Below are 22071 nucleotides of genomic sequence, written 5' to 3'. Positions count from 1 at the left end.
CTGCAGTATAGAGTACAGACAAAGTATGCAAATTCTGCTTCCCAGATGACCAACTGCTAGATCATGTGACCAGATGTTGCGTACTTCTGAAAAAGTGAAAGTGAAAGCGACAACGTATTGTCAAATATGGTGACCCATACTCAAAATTGGTCCTCTGCATTTAACCCATCACAAGTGCACACACACACACCCCGGAGCAATTGGGGGTTTGGTGCCTTGCTCAAGGGCACTTCAGTCATGGTATTGAAGGTGGAAAGTGCGCTGTTCATTCACAACCCCCAACTTTAATTCATGCTGGTGTGGGAATCGAACCAGTGACCTTTGGGTTACAAGCCCGACTCTCCAACCATTAGGGCACAACTGCCCCCTGTTAGAAATGGTTATCAGTTTGGTCATTTTTGACTGAAAAATGTAAGTTTTAGGGGTTTTTTTTCTGAATTTTTACTTCAGTAAAAATGGAACTTGTACTGTTTGCAATCAAATATGGCCGAATTGAAAAAGAATGGAAACTAATTTCATCTAGTGGATGTGTCCGGTAGTGCGCCCAAACAAAATCTTACTAAAAGCAAATTTTTTTGAGATATCAACCTCAAATATGGAACACAACTTATTTAAATTTATGGCTTTCATTTTCACAAGTACCTCAAAGCCATGACGTCAAAATACATATATTTCATATAAAATATAAGTATTTAAATAGTATTTTTGTGCATTTTTAAACTTATATTTTTTACAGCTTTATAAACAGCTAATAAATTGATCATAACTATTCCATAAATATAACGTAGCACCATAAAATCATAAAAATTAAATAAGATCATAATTTAACTAAAATATAGTAACTTAATTTAATGGAAATTGAAAAAAAAAAAAAAACTGAGCAGCGCCAGAGGGTTAATAAGTTATTTTTCATAGTATTTTTATTAAATACTGTTTATATTATTAAATACTATTATTATTAAATATATTATTATATATTTAATATATTATTAAATACTGTATGCTGTGGTGTTTAGCTATATTATGTACTTATTAACTATATACTGTTCGTAAAAAAAAAAATAGAAAGTCATAAATTAATCAAATAAAATTATATAGACTGTCAAAATAATATATCAGGTGATTAAGAGAGCCAAAAACAGCCTAAAGTTGGACATTTTAGGAATAAATTTGTATTTTTCAGTGTTACTTTAGCTTTTATTATTTTTTAGTGCTGTCAAACGATCTTTTTTAAAAAAGTTTTTGTTTACATAATATATTTGTGTGTACTTTATATTTGTTATGTATATATATAAATACACACATGCATGTATATATTTAAGAAAAATATGCAATGTTTATATATTAAAAATATTTATATATAATATAAATTATATGAACATAAATATACATGTGAATACATACAATATATGCTGTATTTTCTTTATTTATAGATACATAATAAATATACACAGTATACACATATTATGTAAACAAAAACATTTATTTTGGATGTAATTAATCACAAATAATCATTTGATAGCACATTATTTCTATACATATAAACAAATAAATAAATAAATAATAAATCATATAAATATTAATATTTATATACTATTGTAGTAATGTTAATTTTTTATTTTTTTTATTTTATTCATTTTGTTATGTGCTTTTGTAATTATTTATTGTAATTATTCGTTTTTTTAAAGATATTTCTGTTTTTCAGCATAAACTTCTTTCTGTATACACACACACACACACACACACGTTGTGTTTACATGTTTTATGGGGACATTCCATAGGCGTAATGGTTTTTATACTGTACAAACCGTATTTTCTATCGCCCTGCACCTACCCTACACCTAAACCTAGCCATCACAGGAGAGTGTGCACACTTTCACTTTCTCAAAAAAACTCATTCTGTATGATTTATAAGCCATGGGGACCTCAAGCCAGTCCCCACAATGTCAAAAATTTCAGGTTTTACTATCCTTGTGGGGACATTTGGTCCCCACAATGTAGCAAAAACAAGTACACACACACACACATATATGCATATATATTATGTATATATAAATACACACACACACACACACACACACATATATATATATATATATATATATATATATATATTATGTAAACAAAAACTTTTATTTTGGAGGTGATCAATTGTGAATAATCATTTGCAGCACTATTATATTATATTAGATTAAATTACATTATATTATATTATATTATATTATACTATTATTTCGTTGTAGATTTAGTTTTAGTTAACAATAACAACACTGGTATTTTGACTTACTAAATAACCAACCAAACATGACACCATCTAGTAAATATGAACTCAAAAGCAGCAAATTGCAAACAGAAAGACTGAGAAAAGGCAAGAAACTAGCAATTCTTCCCCGGAGAATACAAGCAGGCATTTTTGAGTGCTGTGGTCAGTGCGTTGTGGAAAACATTTCCCACATAATTCATTTAAACTGCTAACATGATTTGTAATTAATAAAAGGTCTGAACTGAGAAATGTAATTCAGTTTTGCCAGCTCACACACACACACACACACACACACACACACTCTCACACACAGCGGCTGATGTCTGTTGTGTTCGAGAGCGAGGAGAAAGATTTCGAAGAGGAGAGCCCTGAGGGAGGGTGTTGGCTGGAGGAAACAGGAGATTCTATTGTGTATGTGCGAACGTGTTTGTTTGGGCCTCGTGGATTTTGTGTGCTAATTGGTTTCAGAGAGAGGACACCGACTCATAGGTTCAGAAGCAGAAGATGGATGCAAAGAGCAAAGAGACTGAAAGACAGCGAAAGTGAGAGAAAGAAAGAAAAGTATGACTTTATTCCCTCAGGAAGTAAAATAGCGTGATCCGAGCAGGTGATCTAACACGAGCTCTTTCACGCTTTACTTTTGTCTTCTTTTGCTTTTATTTCCTGTCTTTCACCATCTCTGTTTCCTTGCTCTAATTTGTCTTTCCAAAAATAAATATATAAATAAAAAAGAGACAAAAACAGCCTTAAGCTGGACATTCTAATAATAAATTTGTATTCTGCAGTGTTATTTTAGTTTTTATTACTTGAATATATATAAATATTCATATAAATAAACAATAAATGATTAGTGCTGGGCAACAACTAATCACGATTAATCACACTCAAAATAAAAGTTTTTGTGTACATAATACATGTGTGTGTACTGTGTATATTTATTATGTATACATAAATACACACACATATATTTTATAAACAAAAACTTTTATTTTGGATGCGATTAATTGTTGTCCAGCACTACAAATAATATAAAAACTACATACATACATAAAATGCAATTAAATACATAAAGCAAACAAAAGTAACTGATGTTACTTTTTTGAAAAAGTAATTTAGATTTTCTAATTCCGTGATTCCGTGATTAATTCCGCAAACAAAATAAAAGTTTGAGTTTGTCTAATATGTTCTGTGTGTAATTATTATGTATATATAAATGCACACAAATTAATGTATATATTTAAGAGAAATATGTTATGTATTTATTTATATATAACAGAAATTATATAAAAATTATAATAAATACATATACTTGTAAATATTTCTTAAATATATACATTATTGTGTTTGTATTTATATATACATAATTACACACAGTACACACACATATATTAGGCAAACTCAAACATTTATTTTGTATGCGATTAATCATTTGACAGACCTAATATATATATTTTAGCATTTATGATTACAGTATTGACTATTAGAAAGTACTATTTATTAAAGTATATAGATATTTTCATTTTTACATTATTCAACATATAGTTAGTTCAGCATAAACTTATTTTAGTTATTACGTTTTTTATATTTAAGATTTTCCATATAATATTTATATTTTATTTTATTTCAGTGAACAAAAATGATATTTAATAATTGTAGTTAACGATAACAACACTGGTATTTTACAAATAAATAAATACATACTAATAAACAAATAACCCAACAATAAAACCAACTAAAAAAATTCTTTCAAAATAACTAAAATAAAATCTAACTGAATCATGGCCATGTTTTCAGACAAAATTGTTCACTGTTACACTGGAGTAACCACATCAACTAAAGTGACAAAAGTCAACCGCTCTAAATAGATTTTTTTAAACATTTTTTAAAGAAAGCGAGAGTGATGCCTGTCTCTGTGATATTGTGGTCTCTAGATATGGCTTGCAATGTAAAAACCCGGTGCACAAATTTCGGTTGTCTAGGGTCTTTGATCACCTAGTGTGACATGTTCACAGATGGCAAATTAATGGTCTTCGCGATGAATCTTAGCCTCCGACAAAGATCTGGCAGTGTCAGAAAATTTGGGTCGCACTTCTACAGTGTGACAGCTCTTACTGCTCACGAGAAAGGGCTCTTGTACTGGAAGAGAAGTGTCACGTCACTCACAGAGCGCCACTCACATCATTTTCCATTCAATTACATAATATCTGTCCCAAATGGTTGTTAAAGCGGTCGTCGGATGCAAAGTTCACTTTTACATGTTGTTTGAACATTAATGTTTGTTGGCAGTGTATGTACAAATCTACCCTATAATAATAAAAATCCATGCAGTGGTTTTTAATTAATCTGTAAAAATAATATCCCCTTTTTCAAATCGAGCCGTTCTCAGATGCCTGTCATTGTGGCGTCACACCCGCAGAGGCCGCTCCCATGATAGTTGACTGACATGAGCGTCTTACCTCAGATCAGCTGTAACAGTCCAACCTCTTTGTTTTGATGCTGGAGCAGGGATGTAAGTTAGACAAGAATATCTCAGATTGAGGTGTTGTGTTGCTGGATGTAATAATGAACATAGTGGTCGTCATTTACTCCCGACATCTGAGCCGCTGAAGATGCAGTGGATTACGTTTGTTTGTGAAGGGAATGCACCTCCTGATCTACATATATCCGTCTATGTTCGTGCGAATCATTCGTGATCCAGCTTCACTTACAGCAGAAGTGAGTATAAGGGTTTTTTTATGAATGCGATCGTCTTTCCTAATAATGTGCTAGTTAGCAAGTTTAGCGGCTGTTAAACGCGGCTAAAGTAAACAGGCTCGTCTCTCCACAGAGAGAAGAGAGGGGCGGGGCGAGCAGAGCTCATTTGCATTTAAAGCAGCCTCGACCAGAATGGGATGATTTTTGCAGAGCTGATTTTGGCAAGGTAAAAAGGGTGTTGTTTTACACTACCATTGAGAATTTTTAACCAAAGTATATTATAGACTTTTCATCAAGACCCTGAAGAATCATATCAACTTGTGGAAAATGGGCATCCGATGATCCCCTTTAATATACATAATGACTTCACCCGGGTATTTTTCAGTAGTATGTTTGTCTTTTTGTTCTGCCTTGAACTTGAGAAATACAAAATATAGGACAGTGTCCAGTGTGTGACCGGCTTTCAATGCTGAATTGTAGATTAAATCAGAAATTTTCTCACATTTCATTATAGAAAATGTGTCCTATAGATCACAATGTGAAACTGATCAGATTTAGATTTAAGATCTGTCCCACTAGTCTCCAATCAGAGTGTATTCATGACCTAGTCCTAGGAAAAGAAAGAAAGTTCCCCAAAGTAAACCAGCTCAAAACAGACGGGAATTCTGAAGGCGACAGGAACCTGGACAAATAGTAGAGTTTTTATTTTATTATTTTAAATATATAGTTGGACTCAACGGACTCTAAAAAAAAGTGTCTCAACATTTTTGACTTAAAAGCGTCACGTGTTCACGAAAGTACCATGGTGCACACATGCATCATTTTTGTTTTCTTTGTGCACAAAAAGTATTCTCACAGCTTCATAAAATTAGTTGAACCACTGATGTCACATGGACTATTTTAACGATGTCCTTACCACCAGTGTTAATTACACTGACAAATAATTTTCGTCATAATTTTTGTCAACAACATTTTTTTCACAGACGAAAATGATGATAACAAACTAAAACTTGTTTTGAATGACAAAAACTATGACGAAAATCTGATATTTTCACCAATGAATAAAAACAAGACTAAATTTGTTAGGGAAGGGCAATTTGAATAAAACGTTCAAAAATATCAATATCTGGAAGAAAGAGAAGAGCAGACATATGGATAAATTTGACGACGCAAAAGAGAACTCAATTCTGTCTGGTTTTCTGAGTTCAGACACCGAAGCAGCGGCTCTCACACAGCACATGTTTACTCTTTCGCGTTGCATGAACGGAGAAATACACACAAAATTGTCTGTTTTGGCAAATATTCATGTAAACACACATGTGAATTCGGTTTTAAAGGGACAGCAGTCTAATTTAGTTCCTATTGTCTGTGGCATTGATGTTAATCAAGCAACAAAAGAAAGATAGAAAATCACTCACTGCTCTTGACTGAATCACTGTGGTAGCCCTAATATACATTAATCTAAATTTACTTATATAAATAAACATGTCTGCTTGAAAGAATGAAGAATGCATAATTAGTCTATATAACCATTGGTATTTCACGGAAAAGAAGACCATGGTCTTGTTTCTTTAGGAAAAGTGGTTCCATTTAATTTTAATATAAAGGCATGTTAAGTGTGACAGCAGTTAAATCTGTGTCTATCATGATAAAACCTTAATATCAAACCAGTAATGAGTATATAATGAATATAATGAGTATTGGAAATAATGAGTTTTGGATATAATGAGATATAATGAGTTATAATGAGTTTGGAAATTTTAGAGAAATGCTTAATAAATGCATTACACTGTAACTAAACCCATTAGATTTTAGCAGACTAAATCTACAGCAGATTTATTATTGTTATTTAGTTGACTAAAACTAGACTAAACCTAAAACAATTCAGATGACTAAAATATGAGTAGCATTTTAGTCAAAAGACTGTGACTAAGACTAAATCAAAATCTGCTGTCATAATTAACACTGCTGAAAGGATTTCATTTAGAAATATCTTAATTTGTGTTCTGAAGATGAACAAAGCTCTTATGGGTTTGGAACAATATAAGAATGAGTAATCAGTAACAGAATTTTTATTTTCTCTTTAAGTCATCCTGTGGCTGTGGTGAGCTCATGGGCCCCAGATACCTGATTGACAACCACTGCTTTAAATCTTTCAATTCATGCTTTTTATATGAGGATGACCATCATTATATCAATAAAAAGCCAATTTCAGTGCATGTACTGTAACAACATTAAAAACTGGGTGGAACAGACATGTGCAGATGCTGGAGCTTCTCTAACATCATTATCTCAGAATAAAACAGGCTAAGAATAAAATCGCTACTGGACAACCAATATTTAGACACAGATGACTCAGACGCCAGAGTCTGACCTACTCGCTCACCAGTTTCCTTTTTTTCACATTAACTGTGAAAAAATCATTAAAGAGAAATTCTGTCATTATTTACTCTGAACTGTTATTTGTTGCTGAACTGAATTCAATATTAAATTATTCAGATGGGTTTTTGAATCTGCTCAAACCATTCATTGACTCAATCCTTATGCAAAGAAACTATATTTCTTTATATATTAATGATCAATATATTATATAATTTCATGCATATTGCCACTTTTCATTATATTAAAAAATATGACAATATATTTACTAGAGGTTGAGCGATGTATCGGTTTTGCCAATTAATCGGCACCGATAGTTGATTGGCGGAACTATCCGCTATCTGCAAAAATCCATGCCGATGTTTTTTTCCGGGTTGGGTCTGTTGCTGGAGCGGCTGAGAATGTCGTCATTATACAGCAAAGTCCCTATAGTCTCTGTTATACAGCAGGAGAACGGCCTCTAGTGGCAGAAATCACTGACAGCACATACGGTTCGTTTAGGCACGTGACAGTGCGCTGCACAGAGCGGGACACTTCAAAGCCGGATTTAAAACATCGACAACGAAACAGTGTGTACAGTATACTGTAGTGCATGTTTTCATATCATTGCTAAGTGATGAATTTGATGACTAGATGCTGCATTAGTGGAGAAAATACAGCAGTATACTTCTGCCCGTTTGGTGATCAAATAAAGTCTTGTACACCGCCGCTTGAATTGAACGCGACGCGTCCTTGTGTGTGATACTGGATAGCTGCGAGTTCTTCTAGATGCGGCGCTGCACTTTTGCCCGTTGTGTGACTAACATATTTTAATATTTTGATATTTTGATAACCACAGATGTTCTAGAATTGAAGCAGTTAAATTGTGAAAGTAGACAATATCCATATGTATACAATTTCAATACTGTGGCCTTTGTATAGATGGCCATCTTTAGCTTGATTGTTGATGTAATGGTAACACTTTACAATATCCATTGACATACAATAGTCCATTTGTAACATTAAAATTGATAAAAGCTGTGGAATATAAGTATTGTTCCTCGTTAGAGTGTGTTAATTTCAGCATTTACTGGTATATTTTAAAAATTTTAGTTGCTTTTGTTAACATTAATGAACAATGAACTAACTGTAAGGATCAATATATAATTAATATTAATATTTTTATTAATTTTCAAAGTATGGTTCAGTAAGCTAATTTTTTTTTTTTAAATAGTAGAGCACTATTTATTTTCTGTTCAGTATCCATTTTAAAAACTACTGGTCAGTTAATCGGTATCAGTCAGCGTGGTCCAACCTAGTTATCGGTATCAGTAAAGTCCAATATCGCTCAACCTCTAATATTTACTTCTATATAGTAATGCATGTAATTTTATATTCAATAATGTACTTCATAATATATACAGTAGATGCACATGTGATAAAATATGAGACTGTTTGACATTTTCATATATGAAATGTGTACAATGCAAACAATGAAGTGAGATAAAAGTGTATGAACATGTTTAGTTTTATGTAAACTCATAAAAGAGTTAAGAGATGTGAAAATGGGAAAAAATGGGAAAAAAGTCCATTCAGACAGTGTTTTGGAAAATATAAGCACTACTTTTCTATATGTGGAAATATATTATTTAATAAATTGCATATTTTTCTTGTTATGTTTCGTAAGGAAAAAAATGATTTGCTCATAAATCGTGAGACACTGCTGCTTTTCTTATGGACTTTGACTCATGAATGAATATAATGACAGGATTGTTATTTTTAGGTGAACTATCCCTTTAAAAAAAGACTAATGCATTCAAGATCACACACACCCCCTCAAAAACATTGTTCGGCTGGCACCAACACACGCGCATGCAAATACGCACATATGTATAGACAGAACAAAGCAGCAAACAAGGCGTGAAACGCCGTGCCTGATTATGGGAAATGTACACACTAACATAAGACTTGAAAGTAGATTTCTGAGTCATCAGCCCACAATCCAAACAACCCTTCCGCATCAGTGTACTACAATTAATCTGTACGAGAGCGAGGGAGGGTGTGCACGTGCACAGCTTAAAAATAGCTTTACGGCTATATGAATTGTTCTATAAATAGGACCTATCTATGGCCCAACACCCAGTTGTAATTCTTGTGGTCAGTTTTAACTCCTCTCGGAGTCTGCAAACCGACGGTAAGTCTCAGATCACGCAGATTATTGAGGGTGGGCATACTTAGACGCACACCAGCAGAACCAGCAGTGATGGTGTGCTGGTTTAATGAGTCACAGAGGAAAGGGGAAATGCCTGGATGCAGTGTCCACACTGCAGGATAAATTGGCCTGTATAACACTGCAGCTTTCTGAGAAATCTACACACAGATCCGCTTCAGCCTATTAGAGATAAGTGCTCGTGTCATCAGCTCGCTCGCTCTTCCTAAAAAAATGACTGACAACAAAGGTCACGTTGAAAGGATTTATGAAGGAACAAGGTGGTAGTTTCAGATTTACATGACACATTTTATAGGGAATTTATCATTGCCTATTTAAACACTTCCTTGTAGCCATTCTGGTAAGTAAAATCATATACAGCTTTTTAATTAAAGCGTTTTGAGAACTATGTGGGTCATTTTCTTTCCTAACTAACAGCTAACTAAAGTCATTCTGATTGATTTTTACTGTATTTTTACACTGAGTGCAAAAGATTGTTGTGTTGTCCACAAAGAATCTTATTTTACAAAAACAAATTTACATAAAAATATTGAAAAAACAAAACATTTATTGTTAATTTTCATGGAGAACCTTCATTTCAGTTTAATATCCAACCCAGTCTCATGGAAATATTAAAAAATAAATAAATAAATAAAATAAAATAAAATAAAACTCATACTATATAGAAAATGAGTTAATTATTTACAAAAAAAAAAAACTAAGCACGAATCTTCACTGCTAAACATAACCATTAGTGGGGCATGAGTAGGTTGTATGAATATGAATAAAATATATAGTAATAATTCATACGAATACATACATAAAATTCTTATGAGCCGTCTTATACAAACAAAGCACAGCGAACCTGGATTTACAAATAGATGAAATACAAATAGTGTTCTCGTATTATTTAATAAAAAAAAAATGTCTCATCTGAATCAGGGGAGAAATCTGCACAGATCAAGTACTGTTTACAAACTTTAAAAAGTACTAAACAAATATGTCTGATGTCAGAACATAATGCGGAAATCAATATTATGGATTATGGGTGCATATTTTAGGTGAAACTAATGGATTAAAAACATCTTAATGATGGAGTTGTTTATTACAAACATGCAGCTTTTCACTTTGCAAGACATAAACTGATGGACTGGAGTGGTGTGGATTACTTGTGGATTATTGTGATGTTTTTATCAGCTGTTTGGACTCTCATTCTGACGGCACCCATTTACTGCAGGGGATCCGTTGGTGAGCAAGTGATAATAATAAAAATTTCTCCAAATCTGTTCTGATGAACAAACAAACTCATCTGCATATTGCATGGCCTGAGGTTGAGTAAAATTTTAGCTAATTTTTGGGTTAACTATTCTTTTAAATGGAAAATAGCAGCTTGGACATTCAATAAAACATCTTCTTTTGTCTCCCACGAAAGGTCATACAGGTTTAAAACAACAACATGAAGGTTGACAAATGATAGCATGTCTTAAAAAATTATGAATAACTACAAATCCCGGCATCCTAACTCATCTTGTATTTTTTCATGTTTGTCCTCCATGAAATCAAAACATAAAATAAGAAAATGTGTTTTGGGTTTCAAGGAGTCTAAACATTACATGGTCAACTAGAATATTGATAGCTTAAAAAAACGACAACCAACAGCGCCTTTGACAAGGCCACTGCATATCAAAACCTTGAAGGATTATAGTGAATAAAATACAAGCTAAGCTCTAGTGATTAGCACAGAAAACAATTTTGACTCTTTACCTCAGAAACACAAACAAAAGGGCTTGTTTACACAAATGACTCACTCCATTATTATTGCCCCATTGACTATTGTAAGTTCCAGGCTGTTAGCACATATTTTGTTTGTTTTTATATAAACACAGGGCTAAGTTTAAATTATTTTCTCTGTTAATCAATCAAGCTTAACCAAAACTATTCATTTTACATTCCATGATCCTCTCTTGACAAATCCAGTTTAATAATTGAGGTCTCTGCTTAATGTCTTGATACTAATATCCAAGACCAACTTGCCCAGAAACACATAGTTTATCTCTAAAAAAATAAAAGAGAGTCATTTTAATGTGTTGACCTAATCAAATGTTAAGGCTTCTGATAAACGCCACAGACATCCTGCAAACATAATAATCCAGCTAGTGTACTACATAGTGTTCCACTACACCAAGAGATCTGCTAACCCTTTAATTAAAAGATGGAAATATGTTGTAAGCAACGGTTCCTTCCTGCAATAATGGGACCAAGCGTTCAAAGCATTCTGCTTTGTCTTCCTGATTGTTTATAATGAAGTGACCTCCTGTTCCCATTCTCTCCCGCTACTTTGTACAGTAGAAGCAAATAGTTTCACAACGCGCTATGGTCGTACAGTGACCCGCAGGTCAAGACCTCACCCTCCCTCCCTTCATACACGCCGACCTCCCCCTGTCCCCCAAAACTCCTCACACACACACACACAAACACACACACACACCCTGGAGAAATGTACAAAGCGTCCCTTGTGTGGGAGCACAGAGGCCTGGGTGACAGCGCTTAACATGATGCTGATATTTTCATGGGAGGAGCGCAAGGAGAGAAAAGGATCTCTTCTGCCGGGGCGGCTCATTCAACCACGCTGCCTGACCTTCATCCTACCCCCGAGGTCCTTGGCTTGACTCACAACAACACACTGCGGCCACAGATAGTGCAGCCAAAGCCTGGCACAACGGTTTCAAACATGCTAGCACTACACAAGCCATACAGATGATACATGCTAATACTAACAAATACATCATAACTCTAGAGATGAGCACACAAGAGCACCAAAGGCCTGCTGAGACCAAATTCATTGATATTTTTTGCTGTAAGCCAGTTTGGAAATTGCTTTCAAACGACACACTCATCAAATAAAATCCCGCCCTCCAAAGACATCTCAGCCAACCAGATGTCAGCAGTTCAGTAAGTGCAAAATTATTCACAAGCAAAAACATTTTGGACTGGAGATCCTAAAACGTCATTTTTTGTTACCATGCTACCATTTTCATTAGTGATGCACTGACATTTTGGCAACAGAACATATTTAGTTAAAATGGCAAAAAATAATTTTTACATTTTTAGGCAAAATTTGGAGGGCCAAAACCACTGACGTTTAATTATGCAGACAAAGTGCAACATGTAAACATGTCAGCGGTGTGGACAATATCAATATTTTAGTCTAATCTGTTTTCAGTTGATAATGGAATTTTGATGCTCTTGGATAGTTCACCCAAAAATGAAAATTACCCTATGATTTACTCACCCTCAAGCCATCCTAGATGTATATGGCTTTCTTTTTTCAGACAAATACAATCGGAGTTATACCAAAAAAATAAGTGCATCCATCCAACATAAAAAGTGCCCCACATGACTCCAGTGGGTTAATAAAGGCCTTCTGAATCAATGCGCTTGTGTAAGAAAAATATCCTTGTTTAAAACTTCATAAAGTGTAATCTCTAGTTTCCGCTAACTGCCATATGCACGTTCATGAGACAGTGGTGTTCCAGGGGATGTCACACAGACTATTTTAAAAATGTCCTTATTACCTTTCTGAGCCTTGAACATGGTAGTCTCGTTGCTGTCTATGCAGGGTCAGAAAGCTCTCGGATTTCATCAAAAATAGCTTAATTTGTGAACAAAGGTCTTACAGGTATGGAACGATATGAGGGATAGAATTAATCAAAGAATTTTCAATTTCGGGTGAACTATCACTTTAATTTCAGTTTTATATATATCTTATTTGTTCATCCGCATTATATCAGCCATCCTTGGCTCTGTTTCCCAAAAGCTTCAAAAGTCAAGTTGATCTTACAAACCATTGGCACCAGTGGTCTCTACAATCTACTTGAAGGGGTGCTATTATGCTTTTACACTTTTTGAATTTTAGTCAGTGTGTGGTGTGTATCTTTGGGCATGAAAAAGATTTACAAAGCTACAAATCTCAAAGTCCACTCCAAAAGGAGATATTTCGTTTTTAAAAAATTTCTTTTCAAGAACTACAATGAACGGCTCCTTTGGACTACAGCATTTGTTTTCCACATGCAATGATGTCACAACACGGTCCATTAGAATATCATTCAATTAAATCCCACCTACGGATATTCAAATTGTTGAGGGGTGGGTAGGGATGAGGTGGGGGACTAGCCGAATTTTAGCGATGCAGCGTGGAGAGCTGCTTCAATGAGCCGCAGCACAGCAGGTATAAACACAAGCACTGACTAGAGTGGCCGCTTCAGAGCAGTAATGCGTCGCAGACGTGTGCAGTACAGGGGGCCGAAACACATACCGAAGCCGCGATCTACTCCGGTTGCTGCGTCGGAGCCGTAACGCACCACAGATGTGTGCAGTATGTGGTAAGAGATTTATTCATCATACCATGTAGATAGCTTCACTTATAACACAAGTGTTTTTTAAAATGCATAAACTTGCATTAGAATAGGCTAGCCTGATCAGTGATGATGTTCTCTGATAATGTTAGGCTGCTTTTAGCCTTATGCTAGAGCTAGTTTCGGGCAACGAAACTAAGTATGTAAATAATTAAATACATTAGCACGATAATATCATCATCAGATCTCACAGGACCCAACACTATAGCGTATTATTTACTCACCCTCCATGCATCCTAGGTGTATATGTCTTCCTTCTTTCAGATGAATGCGTTCAGAGTTATATTAAAATTTATCCTGGCACTCCCAAGCTTTAGAATGCATTGACAGGTGTTTCTCTTCATCAGTCCAAAACAAGTCCAATAATGTGCATCTATCCATAATAAAAAGTATAAAAATATCCATATTTAAAACGTAAGAATCACTTTAATCAAGCTTGCGCTAGCAGTTGTACATGGAACTTGCTTCTTTGACAAGGGACGTGGCAGTACTGAAACACCGTCTAAGCTGTTCGCCAATCGCAACGCAGTGGGACAGCTAACCAACTAATAACACATTTAGTTTTTCGGAAGGCGGGTCTTCATTAAACCCGGAGATAATCGAGCCATTTGTGCCAGGCTGGGAGAAGTGTATTGTAATAATGTAAATTATGATAAAAATAATGCGTTTTTTAAACCACCAAGCATGAAAACATGTTCTAGTACACCCCCAAAACAAAATCAAGACTTTGTAAAAGAGCATAATAGGACCCCTTTAAACTTACAGTGCTTTCGGAAACACATTCCTGGTCTGTACATATTGAAAAAAACCTTTTTGTTTATTCTACATTCTTCTAAAATGACTTTTACAGCCATTGATCATCCACAGATTGTTAACCAAGTTAAGTCAATACCGTGAAAGCAGAAGCGTTTATAGGCGAGTGTGTTCACATGATGTTGACCAGTCACTGACTCCTGCCATGTCCTATCTCAGCTTTGACAGAATCCATTCACTAAATGAATGGCTACCTCAGCAACAGGTTACCAATTAACAGATAAAATAACACTGCACTGTAAACCGCACTGACAAGAGATCATTATTAGTAGACAAAAACAAAAGGGTATTCAAAATGGCGCTGCAACTTTTATTTTATATAGTGAATTGCATTTAAGTATGCAAAACCAAACGACAACTGTGACTAATTGACTGTGGGATACAGTGCCACCAACTCCAAAGGAAGAGAAACATCCATGCCTCTCAATTGTGCTAATGCAGCAAAGACACTAACAGTAACTCAAACAAACTCACGAATGTCAGCACTGTGGGTGGAAGTGTACATATGATCTGGTGACTGATTACAATGGTGGAATTCAATTCTGAGTGTTTGCATAATTGACGCTCTACAGTATAGCATGTCTTTACACTTAAACACATCCAGGACAAGGGCAGTAAATACAGATATGAGAACAGAAGCATACTTATAGACGGGTGGAAGCAGTCAAACCTCATTTAACCTACTAGAATTGTAGATAACTAAAAAATTATCTCTGTTAAAATGATGGAAGTGCTGTGTAAGCTTGCAAATACATTAGGTACACATTTTGTGTCTCTGTGTGAATGAATGCTGCTGAAGTGCGGTTTCGTTTACTACACACATATGAAGAGGGCATGACACTTGCGGTGTTTTCAGTCTCTGCCGCCTCAATATATGAGTATGTGAACACAAACATAATCTGTAGAACCACTCTGAGAGTCACTTCATGAGCATTTTACCGTTTCTTTTGAGAAAAACTATCATCATATCATGTACAAACAGAAACTTATAGGTTTTCAAAGCAACGTCAAAATAAATGTTCAGTTTAACTTGAAACTGTGACAGAAATATATTACTTAATTTACCTAATGATAGCACTACTACTAATAATACAATTATTATTAATTTATTAGAATTAAAATAATTATGCATTATTTTTAAGGCATTTTTAACATAAAAAAGGCAAATACACAACACAGTTTTTCTGAAAAAAGAAAATAAATATTTTTTTTTTTTATAAATTCAACTAATTAGAAATACTTTTGAGTACTAAAATTTTATGAAACCATTAAGATGGAATCCAGAAAATTAATGGAAAGCACATAATTTGGTAAAAAATAAAACTGAATTTGGAAAAAAAAGAAAAGAAAATGTATTCCATAGGATTCAAAAATGTAATTTTGATAAATTGCTGTTAAATTGTGTAAGTTTCATGATTTAAATTAATTAGACATGCTTTGTGATTTATATTTTTAAATCTAACTATTTAAGCAAAGTCTAGGAAAATGAAAATGGAAAAAAACGGAATCCAGAAAAATTAAAACAGAAAAAAATGGAATTTAGAAAAATAAAACAGAATTTGGGAAAAAATAAAATGGATTTCACAGGGTCCTAAGAATTTACTAGTTCTAGTTCTGATTAATATCCCTATATGTTGCATATTTACATATTTTCAAAAGCAACTAGCAACTAGTAAACTAATAACCAACTAATCAGTCTTGGGGTAAATGACAAGTAATAATCTCCACTATAAAGAAAAGGAAAAACTAGTTAAATCTAGTTTAAACATGAGCAAAATCCAAGTTCTGTTAGTTTTATGTGGATTTTTTAAACCATTGTCAAGATTTTAAAATACCTTTATTTTAAATGTGTATTATTCTAGGTTAAAAAGTATCTTTATATATCTATAAAGTACTACTTCATAAATATTACATTTCTAGGGAGAGACACAACACTTCATTTTAAACCCTGAGCTTTTTCATAAAAAATAATCAAGTTATCTAATATTTTAAGGACTTAGTGACCTTGGCGCACAGTCATGAGAGTCTGCAAGGGCTCTTTTTTTATATCATTTCCTGTTTTCTTTTTCATCTGCAAGATTCAGAATGTTGCCTGCAAAGTGGCTTTGATTTGAAAAGAAATAATAACAATAAAAGATTTAATAATATAAAAAATAATTACTTAATAGGCTTTTTGTTTCAAGTTTTCTTTTCTTTTAAAGAGGCTTTATTATGATATAAAGATATTTTTTATTTCAATTCAGAAACTACAGAAAGTCATTGTATTACTATTAATGCTGTCAAACGATTAATCACAATTAATCGCATCCAAAATAAGTTCTTGTTTACATAATACATGTTTGTGTACTGTGTATATTTATTATGTATATAAATATACACACACACACACACAGTATATATTTTGAAAATATTTATTTATATTTATATTATATGTTTATATTCTTATATTTTATGTTATATATAAATATTTTTAATATATAAACATAACTTATTTTTCTTAAATATATATATGCATGTGTTTGTATTTATATATACATAATAAATATACACAGTATACACAAATATATGACGACTATGACTTAAAAGATTATGTCATTGACCCCTTAACTGGAAGCCCTACACAATTCACATTTTTTAGCTTTTGCATAAAACGTGATCTTGAGAGCAACAGAATGGAACAGAAATCAGCAGATCACGCTCATTTGGTCTATTTTTAACTTGAAAAGGCACATTTTGTAATGGGATGCTCAAAAAAAAAACAGTGCAAGCCAAACACATGCATCTGCATTTTTATGACTCTAGCAGTGATGCTTTAAATAGCACGAAACTTTTCAAAGGAAGTACTTTTTCATTCTCAATTCCCAACCCTTGCCTTACTCAAATATAATGAAGGACTAGATAAATGTGAAATCTGAAGCTTAGCTGGGATAAAATGACCTACCTGTTTCCAGAGGAACTCATCATCCTGATTGATCCTCCACGTGGTGAGGAGGTGTATGGAGGACAGCACTCCTCCGCTGAGCACTGCCGCCCTCATCCGCACAGGCAGCAGCGTGTAGATAATGTAGATGAAGAAGACGGACCACCAGATCCCCTCGGAGGCGCTGCGAGGGGCCACCATCAGCACCCCGAACACCTGCACCACGATTAGCACTCCAATCACAAGGTAGCTGACCATCCACATGTAGTCCTGGTGGAACCCGTTTCGGTTGCACACCACCATCAGCGCCAAGAACAGAGCCATGGCCACGGAGAGAACGGAGGCGTAGACCACGTCGGGCGGCCCGTGGATGCAGTGGAAGGTGAGCATGACCCCACAAACGATCACCAAGACGCCCATCAGCATCGTGAGTGAGCTCTGGTTGAGCCTAAAGAAGTAGCGCTGGTAGAGACGCTCCAGTTTGCGCGACTGGAACTTCTTGGATTGGAACACGCGAACCACTCTCTGCCAGCAGTCCGCCGCCGTCACCGACCCCGCGCCGCTGGCCGTGTCATCGCTGGAGCCGTCGCACCCCGAACCGTCCCCTTTCCGCCCCTTGACGTCGCCGTCCTCAAAACCCAGGTCCACAGATTTAAGCCCCACCCCCTCCCCCCCACCCCCCACTTTCCCGTAGTGGTCTTCCTGCCATCCGCAGCGCACGCCGAAGTTGCCCCCGCCCGTACCGCCTCCTCCTCCGGACCGGGTGGGCTGAGCGTGGGGCGGCTGGGGAGGAGGCTCCATGGCTTCCACGTCCCGCAGGCAGCTCATGTAGCGTGGGTTGCAGAGAGAGGAGCCAACCTTGCGCTTGGACTTCTTGCCATTGCGCTCGCCCCACGCAGTCTTACGGTCATCCACTCTGGCCACTAGGAAGCCGTTGATCCAGGACATTCTGTAGGAAAACCAGAAACGTGCACGTCATGACAGTGTATGATGGCACTGTACCATGTTTATGCGAGTCAACGACAGATTAAAAATGTTTAAACGACTACATTTTTTGTAGAAAAGTTAACATTTAACGATCCTAAAATCTCAAGTGGTGTGATCATTAAAGGAGAAGTCCACTTTCAGAACAACAATTTACAGATAATGTACTCACCCCCTTGTCATCCAAGATGTTCATGTCTTTCTTTCTTCAGTCGTAAAGAAATTATGTTTCTTGAGAAAAAAATTTCAGGATTTTTCTCCATACAATGGACTGGTATGGTGCCCCGAGTTTGAACTTCCAAAATGTATTTTAAATACGGCTTTAAACGATCCCAAATGCGATTGTAAACGATCCCAGCTGAGGAAGAAGGGTCTTATCTAGCGAAACGATTATTTTCATAAAAAATAATACAATTTATATGCTTTTTAATGTCAAACGCTCATCTTGTCTTGCTCTGCCTGAACTCTGTTTTGTTCCGGTTCATGACAGTTAGGTTATGTCGAAAAACTCCCATCTCATGTTCTCCCTCAACTTCAAAATCGTCCTATATCGCTGTTTTTCAGAGTTCAGGCAGAGCATTTGGGATTGTTTCAAGCCGCATTTAAACTGTATTTTGGAAGTTCAAAATCAGGGCACCATATCAGTCCATTATATGGAGAAAAATGCTGAAATGTTTTCATCAAAAAACAATTTCTTTGCAACTGAAGAAAGAAAGACATGATACAAACATCTTGGATGACAAGGGGGTGAGTACATTATCTGTACATTTTTGCTCTTGAAGTGGACTTCTCCTTTAAGTAAAATGCAATAAGGTACATTCCATATGCCTTAAGGAATAAGTTTCCTGACATTTATTCACCCCCATGTTTCTTCAGTCAAAAAAAAATTAAGGTTTTTGAGGAAAACTTTCCATTTTCTCCATATAGTGGACTTCAATGGGGATCAACAGGTTGAAGGTCCAAATTGCAGTTTCAATGCAGCTTCAAAGGACTCTACACAATCCCAGCCAAGGAATAATGGTCTTATCTAGCGAAACAATCTGTCATTCTCTAAAAACAATAAAAATTTAGATACTTTTTAACCACAAATGCTCGTACCATAATGCTTGCACCAGTCTGAAAATGTGCTTCAAAAAACGTTTGTGTCAACTGCGTTGTTTCGTCAACAGTCAACAAGTGACTGTTAAAAATGTATTTGTCATTGAATCATTCGTTCAAAAGATTCGATCAAAAACGCTGATTCATCCAGTAATGAAACAAGTGAACTATTTATGAGTGAGTCACTGAATCATTTATTCAAACCACTTTTTAAAAAAAAAAATTAAATTAAAAATTGGTGTATTAAATATACTGTATTTTAAATACATATATATTTAAATGTTTAATGCTTAATTTAAAACAATTAAGCACTTTTTAATAAACTGCAGCAATTAATATTTTGTCACACAATATTTTGTTTAGTTCAGAATCATAGGAGAATCGTGATCTCTATTTGAGACAAAAACATTTGATTCTCAATTTATCCAGAATCATGCAGATCTGTTACAAAGTATACAATTTTTTGTTTATTTTTTAGAAAATGACCAGTCGTTTCGCTACATAAGACTCTTATTCCTCAGCTGGGATCGTGTAGAGTCCTGAAGTACTGAAGCTGCAATTTGGACCTTCAACCCGTTAATCCCCACTGAAGTCCACTATATGGAGAAAAATCCTGGAACATTTTCCTCAAATACGTAATTTCTTTGTGACTGAAGAAAGAAAGACATGAATATCTGGGATGACATTGGGGTGAGTACATTATCAGGAAATTTTCTTTCAGGAGTCAACTAATCCTTTAAAGTACGCTCAAATTTATTGTTTCTCTGCTAAATTTTGTGGCTGAAATCCAGTCATTCCAATAGGATTCACATGAGGGAGTGAAAATGTTCCACATGCAAATTTCACTTTTGTTAAAACTGGTCATGTGAAGCTGCTGCACTGATTAAACACTACTTAGTTTAAAATAGCCTTCTGTGCTTCATACATCTCAATACTATTGACAATGGACTTGTTTTTTTCACTCAAAATTCCCCTGAAATTTCAAAGATGTGGCCACAAATTGTATTTTATTTTTAAATATTTTAAAAATATGCTGTATAAAAACATTTTTTGGCTTTTACAAGCATCAAAAATTATCCATTCATAAATATTTTTTAGAGAGTGGACAAAAGAATTTTAAAGTGCCCCTATAATGGATTTTTAAAATGACCTTTCATGCAGTGTGTAACACAGCTCTAAGTGAATGAAAACATCCTGCCAAGCTCTGAAAGTGCTCCCTGTATAAAGTTATTGTCTTTCAAAAGAAAAAGTAGATTCTGAGTCATGTAAACGAGTCGTTTTTAAAACAAATCTTAAGCTGTTGCAAGTTGATGTCAACATGAAACAGTAGCATATTGCCCAACCACTTGTTGCACACACAGACCTGGGAAAACTGTTTTGAAATGGATTGCACAGAGTACGCACGCGCATCGCAGAGCTGGATCAAGATGAGCATTTGTGGTTAAAAAGTGTATAAATATAATCTCCACTTCCAGAACAGCGGTGAGTACATTATATGTGAATCTTTGTTTTGGAAGTGGACTTCTCCTTTAACCTTCAATCCATTGAGCACCACTGAAGTCCTATATGGAGAAAAGTCCTGGAATTTTCCTCAAAAAATGTAATTTTTTTACGACTGTTCGCTCCGCAGCTTGTAGGTCTCAGGCTAACCAGCTGACAGCAAAATCTGTTCTCTCACAATTGTCTAGAAATGTGTCGTTGAATAGTGAATATTTGTTGTTGTTATTACTTGGATTTGTGGTAAAAATTAGAACAATAGTGTACAAACTGCAGTGCTTTATCAATACGTTTTTGCGTTGGGCTAACGCAAATACTATGGCTGTTTGATCTAATGGTGATGGGTGTTCCATTTCTGAAATGCTCTGCGCTCAGTAGACCAATCACAACAGACTGGGCCATCGGACCAATCACCATAGATTAGCGTCACGCAAAAGAGGAAATTAATCGTTGAACAAACCGTTTGGGCAAGTAAGGTAAAAATAAATGCATATTATGAGACAATGAAAGTATTTTTTGACCTTGCATGCATGTCAACCTGTTGTTGGGGACTCCCAAAACCAAAATATGAACTTTTCATAATCCATAATAGGGGCACTTTAATATGCATAGCACTGAAACAGCTATTATTTTTCAACTACCCATCAAGGTTTCATGTTTATGAATTTCAATGTTGTAATGAGGGTTTTTAAATCTTCATTGATTTTACAGATATTTTAAAACATATTCAAATAGAAAACAATTATTTCAAAAATTTGAATATTTTTTCTACATTACTGTTTCTGTATTTTTAATCAAATAATGGAGGCCACTTCCAAAT

At 34.9% G+C, this 22071-nt stretch overlaps 1 protein-coding gene across 1 annotated transcript in view; it reads right to left on the bottom strand.

The window, feature by feature from the left end:
* The window catches only part of adcy6a (adenylate cyclase 6a), a 68603-nt gene that overhangs the window by 40640 nt on the left and 5892 nt on the right, over nucleotides 1-22071 (bottom strand). Inside the window, exon 3 of the mRNA XM_051096302.1 lies at nucleotides 17694-18621. Within this exon, the coding sequence (XP_050952259.1) occupies nucleotides 17694-18620 (927 nt within the window). The 5' untranslated portion in view covers nucleotide 18621. The remainder of the gene's footprint in view (nucleotides 1-17693; nucleotides 18622-22071) is intronic.

Source organism: Labeo rohita, chromosome 23 (assembly GCF_022985175.1).
Source record: "Labeo rohita strain BAU-BD-2019 chromosome 23, IGBB_LRoh.1.0, whole genome shotgun sequence".
NCBI classification, from domain to species: Eukaryota; Metazoa; Chordata; class Actinopteri; order Cypriniformes; family Cyprinidae; genus Labeo; species Labeo rohita.
The sequence above is the reverse complement of the archived record's forward strand: the minus strand, read 5'-3'. Positions and strand labels throughout refer to the sequence as shown.